Source organism: Cucumis sativus, chromosome 3, assembly GCF_000004075.3.
Source record: "Cucumis sativus cultivar 9930 chromosome 3, Cucumber_9930_V3, whole genome shotgun sequence".
Lineage (NCBI taxonomy): Eukaryota > Viridiplantae > Streptophyta > Magnoliopsida > Cucurbitales > Cucurbitaceae > Cucumis > Cucumis sativus.
Genome location: NC_026657.2, coordinates 21,981,748 through 22,002,576, shown reverse-complemented (window position 1 = coordinate 22,002,576; position 20,829 = coordinate 21,981,748). Strand labels below are relative to the sequence as shown.

General features: G+C 31.6%; 2 protein-coding genes and 1 long non-coding RNA gene across 3 annotated transcripts; 2 read left to right on the top strand and 1 right to left on the bottom strand.

Annotated features, from left to right (window-relative positions):
* Positions 1-4,703: 4,703 nt before the first annotated feature.
* On the bottom strand, positions 4,704-6,591 carry LOC116402751. The gene is made up of 2 exons (XR_004215361.1): positions 5,819-6,591; positions 4,704-5,393 (listed from the first exon to the last, which is right to left on the bottom strand). It is a non-coding gene; the product is annotated as an uncharacterized LOC116402751 (long non-coding RNA).
* Positions 6,592-6,850: 259 nt separating this feature from the next.
* LOC101222749 (mitochondrial arginine transporter BAC2) lies at positions 6,851-8,561 on the top strand. The gene is made up of 2 exons (XM_004150302.3): positions 6,851-7,339; positions 7,473-8,561. The coding sequence occupies exons 1-2, from the start codon at positions 7,106-7,108 to the stop codon at positions 8,166-8,168; spliced, it is 930 nt and encodes a 309-aa protein (XP_004150350.1). The 5' UTR covers positions 6,851-7,105; the 3' UTR covers positions 8,169-8,561.
* An 11,359-nt stretch (positions 8,562-19,920) lies between these two features.
* LOC105434905 lies at positions 19,921-20,628 on the top strand. Its single transcript, XM_011653194.2, has one exon. It carries the CDS (start codon positions 19,921-19,923, stop codon positions 20,626-20,628), a length of 708 nt encoding a protein of 235 aa, XP_011651496.1.
* The last annotated feature ends 201 nt before the right edge of the window (positions 20,629-20,829 follow it).

Genomic DNA, 20,829 nt, shown 5'->3' with positions numbered 1-20,829 from the left:
TTGTAAGTGTTAACCTCATTGTGCACTGAAGTTTATCTCCCCATTGTTGGTTTGTTTGTCAAACACCCCGTTATCAATGTTGGATCATAAATTTTTATATCTTGTTCTATTTTAGTTCATGAAGTTTTAAATTTTTATATCTTGTTCTATTTTAGTTCATGAAGTTTTAAAATGTATGTTTTAGATTCTCAACTTTTAAATAGGGCATATTTTAGTTTTCATTGTTAAGATTGTCTTAACTCTCTATTAGAATGATGAGGTGACTTCTATATTTAGATGACTAAGCTAAAGACTAGATGGTAAATTAATGTTTTATTTTAAAAACTCAAAAAGTAACTATTTTCAACATTTTGATCGTCACTGTTACACATTGTCATTCTACTTCATTTTCTCAACCCATATCTTAAATACAATTCATCTACGTACAAAAATTTTAGTGCCTCAAGTTTATCGAATATTATGTGATTAGGTGTTTTTTTTCTCTATTCCTCCTCTCCTTTCTTCTTTTTTTTTTTTTTGTTGTGGGTGGGGGCGGGGGATTGTGATTCCTCACATGAATATTTGTATGCAATTTCGTAAAATATATTTTATACATTTGTTATACTTTTTTTTATTTTTATTTTACCTTGTCATAGATGTTAACAACCAATATGTGAGTTTTATATTATCTTTTTTATTCTACACAATATCGTTCTTTATTTGCTTGAAGATTTCAATTTGATAAAATAAATAAATAACTAAAGAGTGGAAAATAGATGTGAAAGATTTGCGTTTTGGAGAAATAAAAGAAAAACTTAGTTTTCAATTCGAACTTATTTGATTTAAGCATGTTGATTATGTTTCTATGTTGACATAAAATATTTACAGACTAAATCAACAAATTTTCTTGGTTATTTATCAATTTAATTAATATGATGAATAATGTAAAGTCTAATCATCCAAATATAGAAGTTACATCACCATTTTGTTAAAGTGTTAGCGGAATTCTAATAACATGGATCAAAGTAAGCGTTTTTTAAAAGTTTGAGTAAAAAAAAAAACCGTTTTCAAAAGTTTTGCAACCAAAATAGATAAAGATAGGAAGTTTAAAGGATTTTAACTTTTATTTTTTCACCCATAAATCATCCAAATTTGAAGAATAAAAAACAAAAATAATCTCAAGAACTAGAGGCATAGTCGGCAACATATTGCTCATTTGATACCATTTTTTTTTCCTGTTTATTGTTCCTTGTTTCTTATTTATTGAACACAACAAACGATATAACTATTTTCTTTTTTTGTTTCCTAAAAAAAAATACAGAACTTTATAATAATTTCTTCTTTCTTGTTCCTTATGCTATTTTTCATCTTCACTTTTTTGTTTAAATATAATTTAATTAGGTAAAAAAATAAAAAATATATAGAATTTATTAAAATATAAAAAAAAAATTAAAACATCAATATGACCGTATACACACAAATCTCGTTGCAAAATTAATAACTATAATATTAATTTTTATTATCGTATGTAGTTAATTTTAAATATTATTTATTTTTCATAAATGATGGCGATTCAAATATCACTAAACTATATTATTATTATATCGTGGTTGTAAAATCTTAAAAACAACGTAAATGATTATCTTAGAAAAAAATTATATAATATAAAGTTTTAATTAATTTTGATGGTACTAAAAATATTTAAACACATTCACAATTTTGGAAGATCAAAATAATATATAAATTTAAATATTGATTTGTTTAAAATGTAAAATTAAATTAAACATTTCAATATAAAATAAATATAGCTAAATAGATTATAAATTTTAAAATTAGATTAAAAAATTTGAAAATCAAATGATACATTAATCTAATATAGTGAAATTTTAAAATTCAAAATTAAATTAACAGATAATTATGAAAAATTAAGGACAGAAAAAAATAGAAACAAACTAAAAAATATTAAACATTTACATGAAAGATTAATAAAGAAAGGGAAGATATAAATTGAGAAATATTAAACACATAAATATGAAAAATTAATATAAAAAAGAAAACAATAAGACAAGTTAAGAAATTAAATTTTAATTTTATTAAAGTTGGAAATTGAACCCTACCTTTAAACCAAAAATGAAAATAATATGTCTCTCCACTTCTAGTTTTTATCCAATTTTTATAAACGTTTTTAAAATTTTGAAAAAAAAAATGAGAAGAATTGTGAAACATGTCTATTTGTTAAAAATAAAAATAGAAATAGAAACGTTATCAAACGGGTTCATAATGAACGATTTAATTTCACTAAAATATTTGAGAAGTCTAAAATTTGATGAGTATTAAAATGAAATAGACTTTGACCTACGTTTTTCCTTTCCTTATTTATTTATTTATTATTCTAAAAATAAAAATGATCAATTATACACATTTAAGATTGAGATGGAGGCTTTTGTAAAAATAGTAAAAAAAAAAAAAAAAAAAAAATTAACAAAATATTATGTACTTTTTTATATATAAAATATAAAATCCAAAACGTTTAAATTAGTAATCTAATTATCATAAAGTATGAAAAAGGAAATCCATGTCTCAATCTTAAAGATCCCTTATGATTTCAAAGTATGATTCTTTGTCCCACTCTGGGGTCCACTACAAATTTCCCCTTTTATGCATTTCTTTTTTTTTTTTATTTTCTACTTTAGTTTTTTTAAGTAATTACTTTGTCTTATGTTTTCAAATTATTTTACGTATGCCAATTCTACACTACCATTTGCTACCTCCTGCTTATAACTGTTACTGATTTCAAATAAATACTCATTCAAATTTCATTTATAACATAACATTAATGTGTCAAAAGTATATCCATAGTCATTCAATCATATCGGCAATGTATCATGCACTATTGGGGTTGATACAAAATGTAATTTCACACTAGTTTATCATATTCGATATTCATTTAAACTATAATATTATTATAATTTATCACAATATATTAGCAATTTCAAGTATAACATAAGAGTATTAACACTGTATCAACATTAATTCTAAATTCATTTCAAGTATATTAGTGTATCATCTACTTAAATTACACTTATTCAAGTATATCCTTAAAATTTCCAATATAGCATTACTGTATCAATAGTCCAACAACACTTATTTAGAATGTCTATCAAGAGAACAAATTGAATCTGTTGAGAATGTAGTAGAAAAACAATGTTATGAAACCATGGATACAATTTTAAATTGAATTTATGAATAAAAACAAATGAACAAGCACTTATTGATTGATAAATTTGGTATACAAATACTAAATATGGTATACAAATCATATAGAATAAATAGATTGATATATCAAATGTAAAGTACATTAAGTTGATGCAGTAAGATAGAATTAGGCAATTATTGAGCATTAGGCAAAAGATAGATGCAATGCAACCATCACAATTCAGAAGCAACCAAGTTGGTAAGAGGTGCACTTTTGCTAGTACTTGCTCTTTTTCTTTTTCTTTTTTATCTCTGAATTAAAAAAAAAATAGATATTAAATAGAAAATATCAAAAGGTTCTCAAAAGAAAGGAAGTGATATATTATTAAAAACAACTTTTTTGTTTACTTCCTGGGTTCAAAGTTTAAGAAAAATAAAATTATCAAAACTGACGCATATTATATAAATATATCTATATATAATACATAGTCTATTCCCACAACTACACTTGCTTGCCGTATATATTTAAAATAATCATATTTGACAGTAAGATAAAATTGAGTTTTAAAAGTTTTTTAAAAAAATCATTTTAAATTAATTTTTGAAGTATAAATAATTAAGTATTAGTTATACCAAAGTACAAAATGAAACTTAAACTAGTTTAGAAAGTAAAGTTGTACCAAAATAATATATGAAATAACATAACAGGTTAGGAATATACGTCCCTTGAAAGTTGAAAGCAGTCAGACTCTTGAGCTGTAAAAATTTGACTCTTTGTGGCCGCAGTTCTACGCAATTAACACATGCAAGGTTGCACCCATCGCTGTCTGTGCTGCTACTGTTATTAAAGTAGTATGCGGCCCACCAACAAGAAATATTGAGCATCATCATTTGGATTCATATATTCAATACAGCTACAGATTTTTGGTGAACTTCACTGTAGTATGGAAGAGAGAGAGATGCCATTCTCTTCAACCATGTTTCGATAGCCTATCTCTGTATCTTCTTTTGTCTTTTTCTTACCAAAACAATTCAATTTCCAAGACCTCCTTATCACAATTCTCCCTTTCTACTGCTGCTTAAAGTTACTTTTTAGCCTTGGGATAATTGAAACATCCCCTCTTATCAGAATCTTTCTTTCTCTCTCTCTCTCTGCTGCTTAATTTACTCCTCGGCTTTAAGATAGTTCATATGCCTCCTTATCAGAATCTCTGCCTTCCTCTCTGTCACTTTTCCTGAAAGTTACTCCTCAGCTGTGGGATGATTCAAATGGCTCCTTATCGACACAAGTTCTCTTATTAAAGATCGCATCCGAATGAATGGATAAAAATATGAAAGTATGTTTAATGACCGTGGTTAATGTATTCAATAGAATTAAAATTTACTACTTGTACAAACACGATGCTTTTTTTTTTTTTTGTTAATAAATCATAGAAGCATTATAGAAAAACGTTGTTTAATTTGGAATAGTTGTATATTCGGATATCTCACGTGAACGAGATAAAACATGTTGAAAAAATTCGAGTTAGTTTTAAGGGAATAATCTTAATTCTTAAAAGCATCAACACAGGTAAAAATAATATTTTTACAAGCAATGTTGAAGAATGTCATAGACATCGAGTGTTGAATTTGAATTATAAATCCTAGGCTTCAGGCATTATAAGCTCACACGATAACTTTTTGATTACATACAATTGTTCATACCCCCAACTCTCTCTATCTTCAATAATTCAATTTTCAAATGTGGCATCTTACCAGAATCTTCTCTAACTCCCTCACCTGCAATAATCCAAGAAGCATGTTACCAGAGTCTTCTCTCCATCAACAAAGGGTCTTAATCTGGTCCACAGCAACGAAGGGTCCCCTGCCCACACTTCCTTTTCTCTCACGTTGGATTCTTCATTATTGAATCCTTGCAATGGCCCCAGAGAGACTGGGTCATAGAAAACTTTTGAGTGAGATCCCAACTGGGTTTTCATCACATAGATAACTAAATGGAGATTTGTGCTTGTTTAGGTCTATGGAAGTCAAAAAAAGTTCCTTTGAAATTAGACTAGCCACAAATGATTGAACAGAAACACATCTCATTTCATTCCAAAAAGTTTGACAGTCTTACTAATACCTAGGCACTTTCTTCAAATGCTGATGAACTCCATAGATGTTCTTTCACTTGCTACTGCTTATGAGAGAATTATATACCAGTTTCAGCTCTACTGTTCCTGCAGTTTTGTTGAGATTCGATTTCGAGAGCTAAATTTAGATTTACCAAACAGGTAACAATAACAAGTTACAACAGAGATTCATCCATGTTCAAGTAATTAGCCAAAACATCTTATTCTGTACTGAACTTTTGCAATTAAATGATGAGCAAAAAACAAAAAGAAAAATTGACAACCATTTAGCTTGTATCAAAAGAAGTAATGAAATCAATATCACTTAAATGTAGCTAATTCTGATAATTGAATCATTATCAGCAGGTAAGCATGAAACATCGATGTACGGCAACAAATCTCGATGATTCAACAGAGAAATTACAGTGTTTAGTCTAATTATAGTGATATAGCAGATAGTGATAGCAATGACAAGAAGGAACAAAATAAATGTAAAAAATTAAAGAAAAAAGTGAGAGAGAGAATGGGCTTACAATTGGAAAATGAAGAGGAGAATGGCGAGTCGTCTTTTCCTCTTCAAGGAGCAATACGTGCAATTAAACTCTGGGAGCAGTGAATTGGAACGGTAGTTGGTGTTGTAGCGAAACAAAAACCGGTATACAGTGATGACGGCGATGGCGGAGACGCGGAGGCCGACGATGGAAAGGAAATAGAAAAGACAGAAATAACAGAGCCATGGAACGCCATTGTTAACATCTCAATTGTGAGGTGTGGTTGGGCGGAGGAGAAGAAGAAAGCAAATAGCCACGTCGGAAGCGTAGACGGATGAATGGAGGTGCCAAATGGGTTGGGATGAGGACAAACAAGAAATAGAATCCGACGGTGATAATTTAAAATGCAGATGGGATTGGATTCCTTGGACGATGACGATTCCCTTTGGGGCAGATCCAAAAAGGTGTGATGAGATTCCCTTTTTGTTGGAGTCGTTGGTTGGTGAGAAAATTTGAAAGGATAGTTTCATGTTTCTTATCAGTTATCACAATAAAAGTGTTTATTTGGTTGAATTTTTTAAAAATATTTGAAACTAAAAAATAGATTGGTTTTGTTTAGGGTTTAGCAAATGAAAAGATGCAAATTTGGGAAAGGTTGGGTTGGTGGAAAGAGAGAAAAGAGAGGACCCAGCGAGCAGCGTAGTGTTGTGAGGAGTTTTAAACAAGTGTAGGGAAAAGTGAGGTGTATGTATCCGTGACGTGGTGAACCATTTTAGGGTTGGGTAATGCCAATATCTAACCATTCACTACATTCCACGTGCCCCTTTGCGTTTCTTATTATTATCATTATTATTTTGTTGTTTCTTTTGGTTTTTTCCCCCCGTGCCTTTAATTACGTTGATGAAGTGATATTACAAAATGGCGTTTTCGTTTTTACGGTGATGCCATTCTACATTTTACGGCCACAGTGAGTGGGTGAGATTATCAAACACGCACCCGGTGGCTTTTTTTATTAACAATTTCTCTCTCTTTTTTTCTTTTTTAATACAAAAGAGATATAGACTCCAAGGCATTGAGTTTAACCGGCGGACATTGTCTCTGTGGCTTCAACTTTTCCCGGAAACAAAGAAAGAACGAAAAAGAAATAACTAAGAAAATTCCATCATTTTCTTTTTCCTTCTTTCTAAATTCCCGGAAAAGGATAACCACCCAACCTCCCATTTCAGCCCAAATCCAAATCAATTTCTTCCGTGCAAGCAACTAATTTCTCACACCCACTTACCTTAATCTCTCCTCACTTTCCAATATTTCGGATTCAGCTTCCCAAAAATGGATTTCTGGCCGGAATTTCTCGCCAGCAGTTGGGGCAAAGAGTTCGTCGCCGGTGGAATCGGCGGTGTCGCTGGCATCGTCTCCGGTTACCCACTCGACACTCTTCGTATCCGCCAACAGCACTCCACCTCCGGCTCCGCCATCACCCTCCTCCGTAACATCATGTCCAACGGTGGCCCCGCCGCTCTCTACAGAGGAATGGGAGCTCCTCTCGCTTCTGTCACTTTCCAGGTTCTAATTTCTTCATCCTTTTTTCAAATCTTCACTTAATTTATGAAAAGATTCTAGAATATTCATACACCCAAAAACAATTTCAAGAAACAAACCCCATTTGTTAATTAGTTCTTTCACGTGAATGTTACAGAACGCCATTGTTTTTCAAACCAACGCCGTACTCTGCAGAGCCTTCGATCCATCGGCCACGGACAACCGTCCACCGTCGTACAAGGCGGTAGCATTAGGCGGATTCGGCACCGGAGCACTACAGAGCTTAATTTTAACACCGGTTGAGCTGGTGAAAATCCGTCTTCAATTACAGGATTTGGGTTCATCAAATAACATAGATCTGAATTCATCTCGACGCGGGCCGATGCAGGTTGCGAAGAACATTTTCAAAACCGAAGGCTACAAAGGTCTATACAGAGGGTTAACAATCACAATGCTAAGAGACGCTCCATCCCATTGTTTTTACTTTTGGACATACGAATTCATGAGAGAAAAGCTTCACCCCGGTTGCCGGAAAACAGGGCAAGAGACATTGAGGACGATGTTAGTTGCCGGAGGACTGGCCGGCGTTGCGAGTTGGGTTTGTTGTTACCCATTAGATGTGGTCAAAACTAGACTTCAAGCTCAATCGAAATTCAAGTTTCAAAAGTACAGTGGGATTGTAGATTGTTTCTATAAGAGTGTGAAAGAAGAAGGGTATCGTGTTTTATGGCGTGGATTAGGAACCGCAGTAGCTAGAGCTTTTGTGGTGAATGGAGCTATTTTTTCAGCTTATGAACTTAGTTTGAGGTGTTTGAACAACAATGGAGGATTTCATGCTGAAAATACCATTTGAGATGAAAAGAGAAATGGGGGTTTTGGATTCCATCTACTCATTTACACTCAAATGAGTGGATGAAGAACTTGGTGAGAAAATTAAAATTGTTGGAATTTTTTCTCGACCTTGTTGGATTATGTATTCTGTAACTTGGTTGATTTGAGTTGCAGAAGAAAAAATGACGATGACGAAAAATGTTAGTGGGTTTATGAACAACATTACTGAATCAATGTATAGGATTTTAGTGTTTTGAGGTGGTGCAGGAAGAGAAATAGTGAAAATTGTCTCTGTTTGTTTGGTTTTTGTTGAATAAGTATGAATTTGCGTACAAGACATTACAAAATTTGACTCTTGAATAGAAGAGCTTTGCTTTCTTTTGTTTCGAACTATGAATACATTTCAATTGGTGAATTTGTTTTCTTAGTTTATTTACATTATTTTGATTTAATTTATGTTATTTATATATAATTTGGATTTCTACCTCAGTGTGGTCCAAATCACAAGGTTAGATCACAAGGTTGGGGCAGACAAAGATCGGTTCAAGTATCTATACAATAATATGTATATGTTATTCTTCATTTTAAATAAGATTTTGGTACTACTCCACCAATATGTGACTTTGATGGCATTTTTAATATTTTTAAAATTCATAAATTGGTACTCTAACCCCTTAAAAACCTTGCCTCCCATCATTATTATTACTACTTCTTGTGTAACCTTGAATCAGTTCAAATCTTTAACAAGCTAGTTGAAGGCACCCCCACTTAGTCTATATCAATGGTAGGACAGTCACAAATTGAATTCTTAACCCAAACTCTGGACATTTGCTTAATTTTGCATTACTTTTGTTGGGACTTATAATTGCTTTGATTTGACATGACAGAAGTTGGATTGGATAATTTTGAACTATGGTGTTTAAAAGTATACCAATTAAATATAAAATTGTGAACTGTTAGCCTAATTTGAATGCCATTACTTTTCTTTCTTCACATTTCTTCACTCACTCCTGATTTCATTTGATACTCACCAAATTTAGTGTTTTTCTTTATCAGTGAGTTTAAAATATTGAACTTCTATCTGCATATGAATACTTTCACACCTGAATGTTTATTTGTTAATTAAATTACTTTTGGTAGTTTTTAATATGTTTTATTTGAAACCTAACCATTATAATAAAACATATTTATCCATCCCACTATGTATGAAGTCATTTGTTATTATCTCAAAAGAAAAAATTATATTTTATTGAACTGATTTATTTAGTTACAATTTAAAATTAGAATGCTATCGTAAAAGTACATATTTAACTTAAAATGATAGACTAGAATGCATGAAATTAGGTCAACATTACATTACTTGCATAATACTTTATTATTTATTATTTACAAGAGTTCAAAAGAGGCTTCTTGCTCTCATAAAGTTTGTTGAAAAGAAATTAATATTTTATTAAAATACAATGTCTTCACGACTCACTGCCTCAACTTTCTAATAATTAATTTTTTTTAATATAAAATAACAAATCCATCCAAATATTTGCCATATATAACAAAATTTCATATTATTATATCATTCTATACAACAATGTCTATCATTGTTGTTCACACGAGATTTTGAAGAAATGTATTTCGTGGAATTGAACTTTGATATATTGATAAATATTGTTAATACAATCTCTAGTATTTACTCATTTGATGATTTCTCTCGAATACAAGTTTAAAACTTATAATTTCTTGATTGTTGGTCTTTAACATGCTGAAGTTGCAAGTCTATTTGAGCTTCCGTCTTCTGAAATTTGAGAAAAGTTTGATCTTTCTAATCTTCAATTTTTCAGAAGATGATGATCTCGAAGTTGATAAGAACTTGCACGTCTTGAGAGCTTTATAGATGTTTGAATCTTCAATTTTTTTTAGAGTTTTAGTACTTTAGACAAAGGTATCTATTTATAGAGAAGTTTTATGGACTTGGGCTTGAGTCCATTTGTTTGTTGGACTTGAACTTAGTCCATAAGCTTCTTGGACTTGGACTTGAGCCAATTTTTTTATTTGACATGAATTAGGTTGGGTTGAATAAACTTAATTATCAAAATTCAATAAAAATATAATTACCACAATCTTTGGTGTGATGACGTGGCTTTAAGTCATAGATTTGATTTTTTTTTCAATCATCTCCTAATTTGAAAAAAAAAATAGCTAAATTTGTGTTAATCCAAAATTAAATTACCCCCGACTAAAATTTGAAAAGTTTTGCAGATTTGAAATGAATTAATGATTTAAGATAAAATTTAGACTTTTTTTTAGAATAATCTTTTTTTTTATTCTTCAAAATGAATTCAACACCCACTTTATAATATGTTGGTTGTGAAATGGGGATAGCTTTGGTTGAAGATGAGATTTGAGGGGTGGTTTTGCTGCCCGGTCGTCGCTACTATGCTCTCCGTGAGATGCACTGTTGAAGCCGACGATAACAGAGACCAGCATTGCTATGAGGATTAAAGAAGACACACTAATGACGACGATATCTTCTTCTTCTTTTTATGCGCTTCTCCATTGACAAATCTGTTTGACATTTCAAAGAAAGGAAGAGAAAGAGTGAAGAATAAGAGAGAATAGACGAAGAGGAGAGAGAAGAAAAAGAAGGAAAAAAGAGTTGGGGACCGTTGCTGAAGAAAAGAAAAGAGAAAAAAGAAACATTTTTCTTTTAAATTTGAAAAAGTAATTTCTTTTTTCTATTTTTCTTTTTGAAAATGTTTAAAAATAATAGATTTTACAAAATATTTATAACCTATACCAAATTCTATATAATTATTACTATGCTATTGTGATAGTAGACTATCAGTGATATAATCCAAAATTTTGTTATAGTTTGTAAATATTTTAATTTATTTTACTATTTTTAAAAATGCACATTTTCTTTTTCCTTTTATTTCTATTTTTCTTTTTCCTTTTTTTTTCCTTTTTGTTTTTTTGTTTTTTTCTTTCTTTTTTCTTTTCAAGTGATTTTTTTCTTTTTTTCTTCTTTATATTTTTTTTCAATTTTTTTCTAATTACAACTTATCTTCGTTGTATTTATAGGAGTTAAGCTACTAAGGGTGATGGAGTGCTTAAACAAATCAAGCTTGATTGAAGATGGAGAAGTGAGACCACATATATATCAGCAACACCAGAAAGATGAAGATGACTTATCGGCTGGCGCAACACTAGGAAGATGAAGGTGGCTTATCGGCTGGCGTAACACCAAAAAGATGAAGGCGGCTTATCGGCTGGCACAACACCGGAAAGATGAAGGTGGCTTATCGGCTGGCGCAACACACGGGAGAAGATGAAGGTGGCTTATCGGCTGCAACACGTGGGAGAAGATGAAGGTGATGATCCTCTCGGCTGCAACACACGAAAGAAGATGAAGATGATGATCCTCTCGATTGCAACACACGAGAGAAGATGAAGATGACGATCCTCTCGGCTGCAACACACGGGAGAAGATGATCCTTTTAGCCGCAATACACATGAGAAGATAAAAACGATGATGATCCTCTCAGTTTTCTTCATGAAGTGATTTTACCTTCAAAGTTTTTATCTCTTCTTCATGATCGCTTGTTATCTTTAGTCAATAAAAAAACAAATGTTGAAGGTTGATCCTTCTTCGATGTGGAGATACTTAGCCTTTTGAAAGTTGAAGTTCAAGTGGAAGTAGACGTTGGACATTGATTTTTTCTTCTTTTGTGGTCATACTCAATCTTTGAAAGACTGAAGGTTGAGTAGTTGACGGCTTGATACGATCAAAGACAGAAGTCATTTGCTTAAATTCATTTGAATTGTCGATTTCTTCAGAAGATGTACAATTGTTGTTGACTTCTGTTATACTGACAGCATGACATGCAGTGACTTCTAATACTTCCTTAGGATGAACATCAAGGAAGCTTCTTAGGAGGAATTCTCTCAAAGTTATCGACCATCAAGGCTGAAAGAAGTCCTCGTCTTTTCCTTTGACAAGTTTAGGCTTCCACATCTTCTTGTTTCTTTTTTCCTTCTTTTTATGGGAGATGCTCCCTTTTGCATGCTTTTGACTGAATGACGACTTCTGTTGAATGAAATTTGGTTGTCTTCCTTTTCGGCAAGTCACAACTATCCATCATCCGTCATCATCTTCAACAGGCTCTTCTTTTTTTGTAGAGTATGTCGTCACGATCCTTTGATGGAATTGAACAACTATAGGTTCAAAAGTTCCAAACTGAATTAAGTTTTTCCTTTGATCATAAAGTTGTGTTGATGGTGGAACACTTAAAGTCATCTCGACTACAACATGATTCGTCTGAGCTACTTCATCGATATCCAACTCGATCTTCTTTTCACGAGCCAACTTTAGAATCAGCTCTTTCAACACGAAACACTTTCCAACAGGGTGACTAATGATCCAATGGTACTTATAATATTTAGGATCCTCTATTTTTTCATCTTGTTTCGGTCGTTTGTATTCTGGCAGTTGAATAAGTTGCTTGTCTAGCCTCTGGTCTAATATGTCTGCAACATCAGAGTCAGGAAATTGATAAACTTTTTCCTGTCTTTCTCTAAGAGTTGGGTGTCGCTTTTCGTCGCCATCATGCTTTGTTTCAATTTTTGTTTCTTTTCTTTCGGAGAAGGATTTCAAAGGAGTTGCATGAACAACCATACACTCATTTATGACACTATTTACGTTCTTTTTAGTGTCATCAATTTCATTTTTGTCACTCCTCATTTTTTAAGCCAATAAATGTTTTGATCATCTGCGTGCGATACTTAGTTCCATATCATGAGCACAAGTAGCCAACTCTTCAAACGTGCGTGGTTTTATCCTCTACAAAATATAGAAAAGTTCTTAATGCATGACTTGGGTGCACATCTCAACTGCAGACATTTCTGTGATCTTGTCTTTACAGTCTAGGCTTAGAGCTCTCCATCGGTTTATGTAGTCGATGACTGGCTCCCCCTTTTGCTGTGTGATATTTGTCAACTCCATCATGTTGATGATACGTCAGGTGCTGTAGAAGCGATCGAGAAAGTTTCTCTCAAGTTGCTCCCAACTATCAATGGATTCATGTTCCAAGTCGATGTACTAGTCAAAGGCGTTTTCTTTCAAAGTTCAAACGAACTGTTTTACCTGCAAATCTCCTTTCGTACCAGCAGTTTCACATGTTTCAATGAAGTGAACAACGTGCTATCTTGGGTTACCTTTTCCATTAAATTGTTGAAACTTGGATGGTTGGTATCCATTGGGCATTATGAGATTGTCGACACTCTTCGTATATGGTTTGGAATATAGAGTCCACCATATTGAGTTTTGATGGAGCTTACAATCATCTCCTGCAACTATTGAATAGACAGTGATGTAGTTGAGGTCGAATTTTGTGGTTGACTTTCTTGCATAATTGTCTTCCCTTTGTCAGTATTTTTGACAGTATGTGTATGACTTGATTCAACAGCATCACGACGTTCGATGTGATTCTTGAGAGATGCAATCTCATTATCCTTTTCTTCAACGGCCTTCATGAGCATGTTGATCTTCTTTTCAAGCTCAGTCATTCTGTCTTCACTTGTACCCACGCCAGTCACCATAACTAACATGATATTTGGATGAGGCATCTCCTCATTCGAGCGTTTACAAGAGGAAATTTGTTCATTAATCACAACATTTTCTTTGATTATAATTCCACATTTTGGTGGCTTAGACAGTTGTTCCCAATTGTTCTTTGCAACCTCAGAGGATGGCATTTCCTCATATGATTGAGTCTCCCTTGAGGGGCTGCGAGTATTTGGCTGCTTGTCGATGTCACTTGGTGCTTTGGAAGTGTTGCCATGGGATGTCATAATTTTTTTAGATGTTCTTCAAAAGAGAAAGAGATGAAAGGTAGAAATTATCTCACCACATGAGATTTCAAAGAAATATATTTCGTGGAATTGAACTTTGATATATTGATGAATACTGTGAATACAGTCTCTAGTATTTACTCTGTTGATGTTTTCTCTCGAATACAAGTTAAAAACTTAGAATTTATTGATCTTTGGTCTTTAGGATAATGTTCAAGTTGCAAGTCTATTTGACCTTCAATCTTCTGGAATTAAAAAAAAGTTTGATCTTCCAAGTATTAAATCTTTCAGAAGATGATGATCTTGAAGTTGATAAGAACTTGCACATTTTGAGAGCTTTATAGAAGTTTGAATCTTCAATTTTACTTAAGAGTTTCAATTCTTCCTTCAACGAAAGATCCATTCAAATGAGTGACAAAGGTATCTATTTATAGAAAAATTTTATGGGCTTAGACTTGGGCTCATTTGTTTCTTGAACTTGGATTTGAGCCTGTTTGTTTGTTGGACTTGGACTTGGACTTGGACTTGAGTCCATTTGTTTGTTGGGTTTGGACTTTGGCTCATATGCTTTTTGGACTTAAACTTGAGTCCATTTGTTTATTTGACATGAATTGGGTTGAGTTAAGTAAATTTAATTATCAAAATTCAATAAAAAAATATAATTACCACAGCATTTGGTGTGATGATGTGGCTGAATTTAATGGACTCAAATTTCAAGTTCTAGCAACTAGTTTTTTTTTTTTTTTAATTATTGGTGTTAAATAATACTGAGTGTTAAAAGCATGTTTTTTTTATAATGCACAAGGTCCCATTATTTTAAAGCATCATAATTGCTTTTTATGAACACCATATAATAATAACTCGTGGATAATCTATTATACTTAAAAGGAATGTTAAACAATCAAAATGTGGGTAGTCCATTGAAGTCATATAATTAGAAATTGTTATTGATTTCTAAAGAAATTATCTCAACTATTATTGGCATTGATGTATCTTTTTAGTTTATTCAATCTATATACTCTTTTATATATATACACAAATTAGTAAGATTAAATAGTAAATGGTGTAAATATTGTTATATGTTATAAACATACATAGTTACTAATTTTCATGTAACTCTTATTTGAATTTCATATTATAATCTATACAACAAATATGGTGGTGAACTTTTGAAAGACACATCACAATTAATTGTGTTTAATTGTTATTCTTTTACTTTCCCACTTCTTTACTTTTCTCTTTGTTTTGCTTCATTCTTTTTGTTCACATTGTTCTTTCTTTTATAATCATAAACATTTAGTTTTCCCTACTTTCTAAAATTTATATTTATTTTCCTATAATTTTTTATTTGTAATTTCCATATTTTTTTTCATACACATTTTTTATTTTTAGCCAAATTAACGTCGTTGAGTAGAAAATTTTGAAAGCAATCACAAATTGTCATATCATTTATTAAATTGACAGTGAAAAGTGTAAATAATTGAATTTGAAACTAATTAAAAAGTTGATGTGTTCCAAATTTAAATTGAAAACATAAATTGGTCAACTACGATAATGTCACATGTTTTTATCATGACCGTTTGATCAAATTAACTATTTTGGTTCGATTAAATATTATTTACTTGAATTAAGTTTAATTGAGCCCAAAAACAAACTTAATTGAGCATAAACGATAAATATGACTCAAATCAATGTGATTGAGCCCATAGCTCTGGTCTATGAATCAACTAAACTTAAGCCCATAAGCTTTCTTCCAAGACTTTAACTTCTATAAGTTTTCTTTCAAGACTTCAACTTCCTTCGAAGATTGAAACTTCTTTGAAGATACAAACTTTTTTCTAAGACTTCAACTTCAAGAACGTCGCGTGCTCCGTTTCCTCAAATCAAGCGTAAGTGGAATCGAGAGAGAATCAAATGATCAAATTCTAGAGATTGAACCACATCACATCAAATCAACAAAAAATAAAACATTTGTTCAAGTTCAACGCCACAAATATTTTGTTGTAGTTGATATATAAAATGATTTAGATAAAAGATTTAAATTAACTATAAAATTTCACAAATATTTTGAATTAAAATTTATTTTCTTCATTAGAATTTCGTATATTTTTTAGACAATTATAACTCTATTATTATTAATTATATATGATTTTCGAAATTAAATTTAAATTATTTTTTATTCACAAATACATTATATACAATTTATTATAAAAATGTATATATTTAATTAATGTCTAATTTTATTATCGAAAATAAATTAGAAATAGTTTTTTAATTAAGTATAAACCAAAATCTTTTTTAATTATCGGTATAACTTTATATCATATTATACATACTACGTTAATAATCTCAGTACTTTTATCCGTTGTCGACAACATGTTCATCCTTCAATTTTTTTCTATCTTTTCTTATGGCTGCAATGACTTCATATTATTCATATCACGTTAATAATCTGAGTGCTTCAATCATTTACTAGCAATGACTTCATCCTTCAATTTTTTCAGTCTTTTCTTTCGACAACGATTGCATATTCTAATCATGTTCTTCCTATTTTGTTTAATTTTATATTTTTCAGTTTATGTTTCTATCATGTTCGATATACCACTCTATACACAGATTATATATATGTTATGTAGTTTTTTTTAAAAAAATTTACACATATGCTAGTGAATAATACATTTATGTTTTGTGTTCTATTTCATATATACTACTGCATATATTCAATAATACATTCACAATTTTTTTTTAGTCATGTAATTTTTTCTTACTGAAATTATATACCACTGCATACACATATTATGTAACGGATCAATATTTTTTTTAAAATCATTATATATATACTATTGCATAATACATATATTTTATATATACCATTTATAAAGCATTTTAACAAATTGATAGCATAATCTTCCATTCATAAAATATATAATATACTGTTTCATATATACTATTTATAAACCAATTATTTATATTGTATTGTGATGGAGGCAATAAATTGATGGTCGTAGCTTGACTCCACCAAGCCCATATCCAAAAAGTTAGCTACTCTACAATGGTGGAAACATGTTGCCATTTTGCCAACCTTAACATCTACTTCAATTTACCACAACCATAGTTTATTTGTTTCTTTCTCTTTTTTTTTCTTTCTTTGTCAATCAATTGTTTAATATATTTATCAAAGTAGGAGATCACATGTTGATATAATACTAATATGATGTTATTTTCTCTCTATCAGTATCGACTTCCATTTGTTTGGATATCTCGATATACCACAACAAGTTCTTTTCATGGATTTTAGGAAGTCTACAAAATAAAGTTGATAACAAGAGTTCAGAAGATGAATGACGAAAATAGGAGGTTTAGTTTGAATAAATGATAAAATTATTTTAAAATTTATAAAATAGTAAAACATACAAATTTGAAGAAGAAAAAAAACTTGAACAATGTCTCCTACCTATGTGAAAAGCTTGAATCTTAAATACAATGGTTCAATAAACTTAGAATACTCTATAATTAAATAAAACATCCCACACACAATTAAAACCTATGAAAAATCTAATTTTTTTCCAAAAACTAAAAAATAACACATATCAACAACGAAGCTTCACCTAAACCCTGCATCCATTTCACATATCCTTCAAACCATGCGGGCATTGAAAGCTTATAAAATTTTGAAAGATCTTCTGACTGCATCTCCAATATCTTCCGTTACCTATCTTTCGCTTTTGTTCCACCAAAAATCTTCAAAATCAGCTTCAAAACCTTCCAATTCTTCAAGTGTGCCCTAACTTCATCCCTTGACTTTGTCTGTTTGAAAATCTTCAATCATTTGCAGGTAATGATTCGTCCCATTCAAAATATTTGTCGTACGTTTCACTCAAATCGGTTAGTTCTTCATACATTCAAGATTCATTTGAACTCTCAATAGGCCAAAATGTGAGCTTCTTCAATGGATTCTCTTCTATATATGCATTTCTTCTTTTGGTACTTTGCTCTCTGATTCTTAAGGGAAAATTTTTAAAAACATCATTATAGTTCTTCATTTTGGTATGTAGCAATTATAACTTGAAATCGTTCAATTTTTTAAAAGTTGTCATTGTTGTGATCTCTGCTATTTTGGAAAGCCTCAAAAGATAAACGTAATTTGTATAATAATTTTTTATTTTCTTCTTCACATTTCTTCTTTCCTTTTAATTTTTCTTCATTAGGTGTAGAGAAACGTAAATATGTCTTATGTATTATTTTAATAACCTTTTTTATAAATATTTTGGAATATAAGTCGTTCATTTTTAAATTATAACAATTTAATTTTAAATTTTAAATTCAAATTGTTATTAAGAATTTATGTTCGTTGTTAGTTTAGGGATATGAGGTAAGATTTGAATTCAAATTGATTTAAATCCTAAGAATTCGAAAATCTGGTAGAAATTAAATTATAGAAATACAACCATATTTTTTAGGGATGGTGGTGGAGTGCAATATTCTCCTAAAATAAAGTATCATATTTAATTAAGATTTACCAAAGCTGAATTTATCTCTGTGATATTTTTGTCTCATTCTTTGAATTATTTAAATACACTATAAGAAGTGAATTTTCGTATAATCGAGTATAAAAAAGTCAAGAAAAAAAGAAAATTTACAATTGACAGTTTTGCTATAAAAGTTTTAAAAGATTTGTTATTTTTTTTGTTTGTTAATTATACGAGTATATATGAGTCATGCGGGAGTAAAAAAAAATACACAAAATGACTCTCTATGCTGGCACTTGATTGACCACACAATCATCTTTTGTTTTACTCATAAGAAAGACAATAATGTAGAAGTAGATTAAGCATTCATTTGTTAATAAAAAAAAAAAAACAATGTGATAAGTTCCACAAATAATTTGAAATTGGTTTATGATATTGAAAGCTAAAGCTATGTAGTTTTGATAAGTATTTTATACTTTTGTAATGACTACATTAATTTGATAAGCAATGACAACAAAAAAAAGAAAGAAGGTAAAGTCAACTACAAAGACCTTAGATTTAATTAAAATAAATAAGATCAATATGAATATGGAGAGATTGAGATATTTTTTTAAAAAAAGGATGAAATAAAAATAAAATAAAAAAAAAAAGAAATAGAATAGTTCAAAATGCTTAAGGAAGAAGCCATAAACAAAGAGATGTGAAAGGGAAGAAAAGTAAAAAAGAAAGCAAAAGGCATCCGCTTTCCAGAAGATTGCATTATCAGTTGACTTAGACTTGCTGATGAAGAAGAAGAATCAAGAATGCATGCTCCTCTCTCACTCGCTTTCTTTCTATCTACAACTATAGCATCTACATGCTTGCGTGAGCTTTCACGTGTCAACCGAAGGAGAAGCACCCATACCATTTCTCATCCGCCGCCAATCACGAAAAGGCTAAACAAAGGAGAGCCTTGATACAACTCTTTTAACCCCAATCTATTTCCTCTTTATTCATACCCTTATTCACAAACAAAAAAAAACAATCTAACCATTTTTTATTCTTAAAAATACATTGTTACTTACCCATATGAGTAATAAATAATGGTGGATGAGACCAAAAATCTTAAACATCAACTAAACCTTTTTTTTTTCTTTATTACACATTTTGAATGAATGGAAAACACAAGGATTGACTGGTTTGAATGAACGGGTTAATTGGAAAGAAGCGAAGTAGGTGGGTTCCGATTCGATGAATTAAACAAACATAAATTTCAAAATTGGAAACTTCCTAGTCGTCTCCACCAAGCAACAACCTTCATAAATACCCACTCACCCTCACGCGGTTATGCTTATACTTACCCTTTCCCCCTCCTCCTCCCCCTCTTCTTCAGACTCTCAACAAACAAATTCCCAATTTTCATTTCCCTCCTCCCAAACCCTAAAATCCGTCGCCAACATCAACCTCATCCAACCCCACCAGATGGAAACGGACCTCCAAATCGAATCCTTGGCTTTCCACGACAAATTAAACCTCCACAACTCTGAACAACATCAACTGGATGAAGAAAATGAAGATGATGAAGATTTCTCCTTTGTGTGCGCCAATCCTGATGCTTCCTCCCCAATCAGCGCCGACGATGCCTTCTATAACGGCCAGATCCGTCCCGTTTACCCACTCTTCAATCGGGACCTCCTCTTTGTAGACGAAACGCTTCCACCGCCCTTGAGGAAGGTGTTCCTGGAAAAGCCTGATACTGATCTCGCACCCATATCGGAGTCGGAGGGAGCTATTGAGGGCACCTACTGCGAGTGGTCTCCGGCTACGGCAGAGCTCGGGAAGAAGAGCAACTCCACTGGCTTCTCCAAGCTTTGGAGATTCCGGGACTTTATGACGGTGCACCGAAGCAGCAGTGATGGCAAAAACGCCTTCGTTTTCTTGAACAATAATCATCCCTCCTCCTCTACCTCTAGTTCCAGTTCCCCCAATTCTTCCTCCAAAAACAACAGCCCCCACAAGCAGCTTCAACAACCTCAAACATCATCCTCTCCCCATCGGACTCACTACGTTAATGGCAGAGCCCAGAAGAAGCAAGTCCACAAACACAAGTCCTATCTCCCCTACCGCCAGGATTTGGTTGGCTTCTTCACCACCGTCAATGGATTCACCAAAAATGTTCATCCTTTCTAATTCAATATTCGTTCATTCTTCCCTTACTTTATAATTTCTTGTAAATATTTCTACCCCAACAACCCTGAATTTTGGCATTAACAATGCAATACAATGCGATGCGACAGAACTTTAAATTCTTTGCTTTGTATATTCATTCTCCATTCTCTATTCTGTTGACACATATTGTGAACTTGTCTTATAAATTAGAGTGAGTGATTC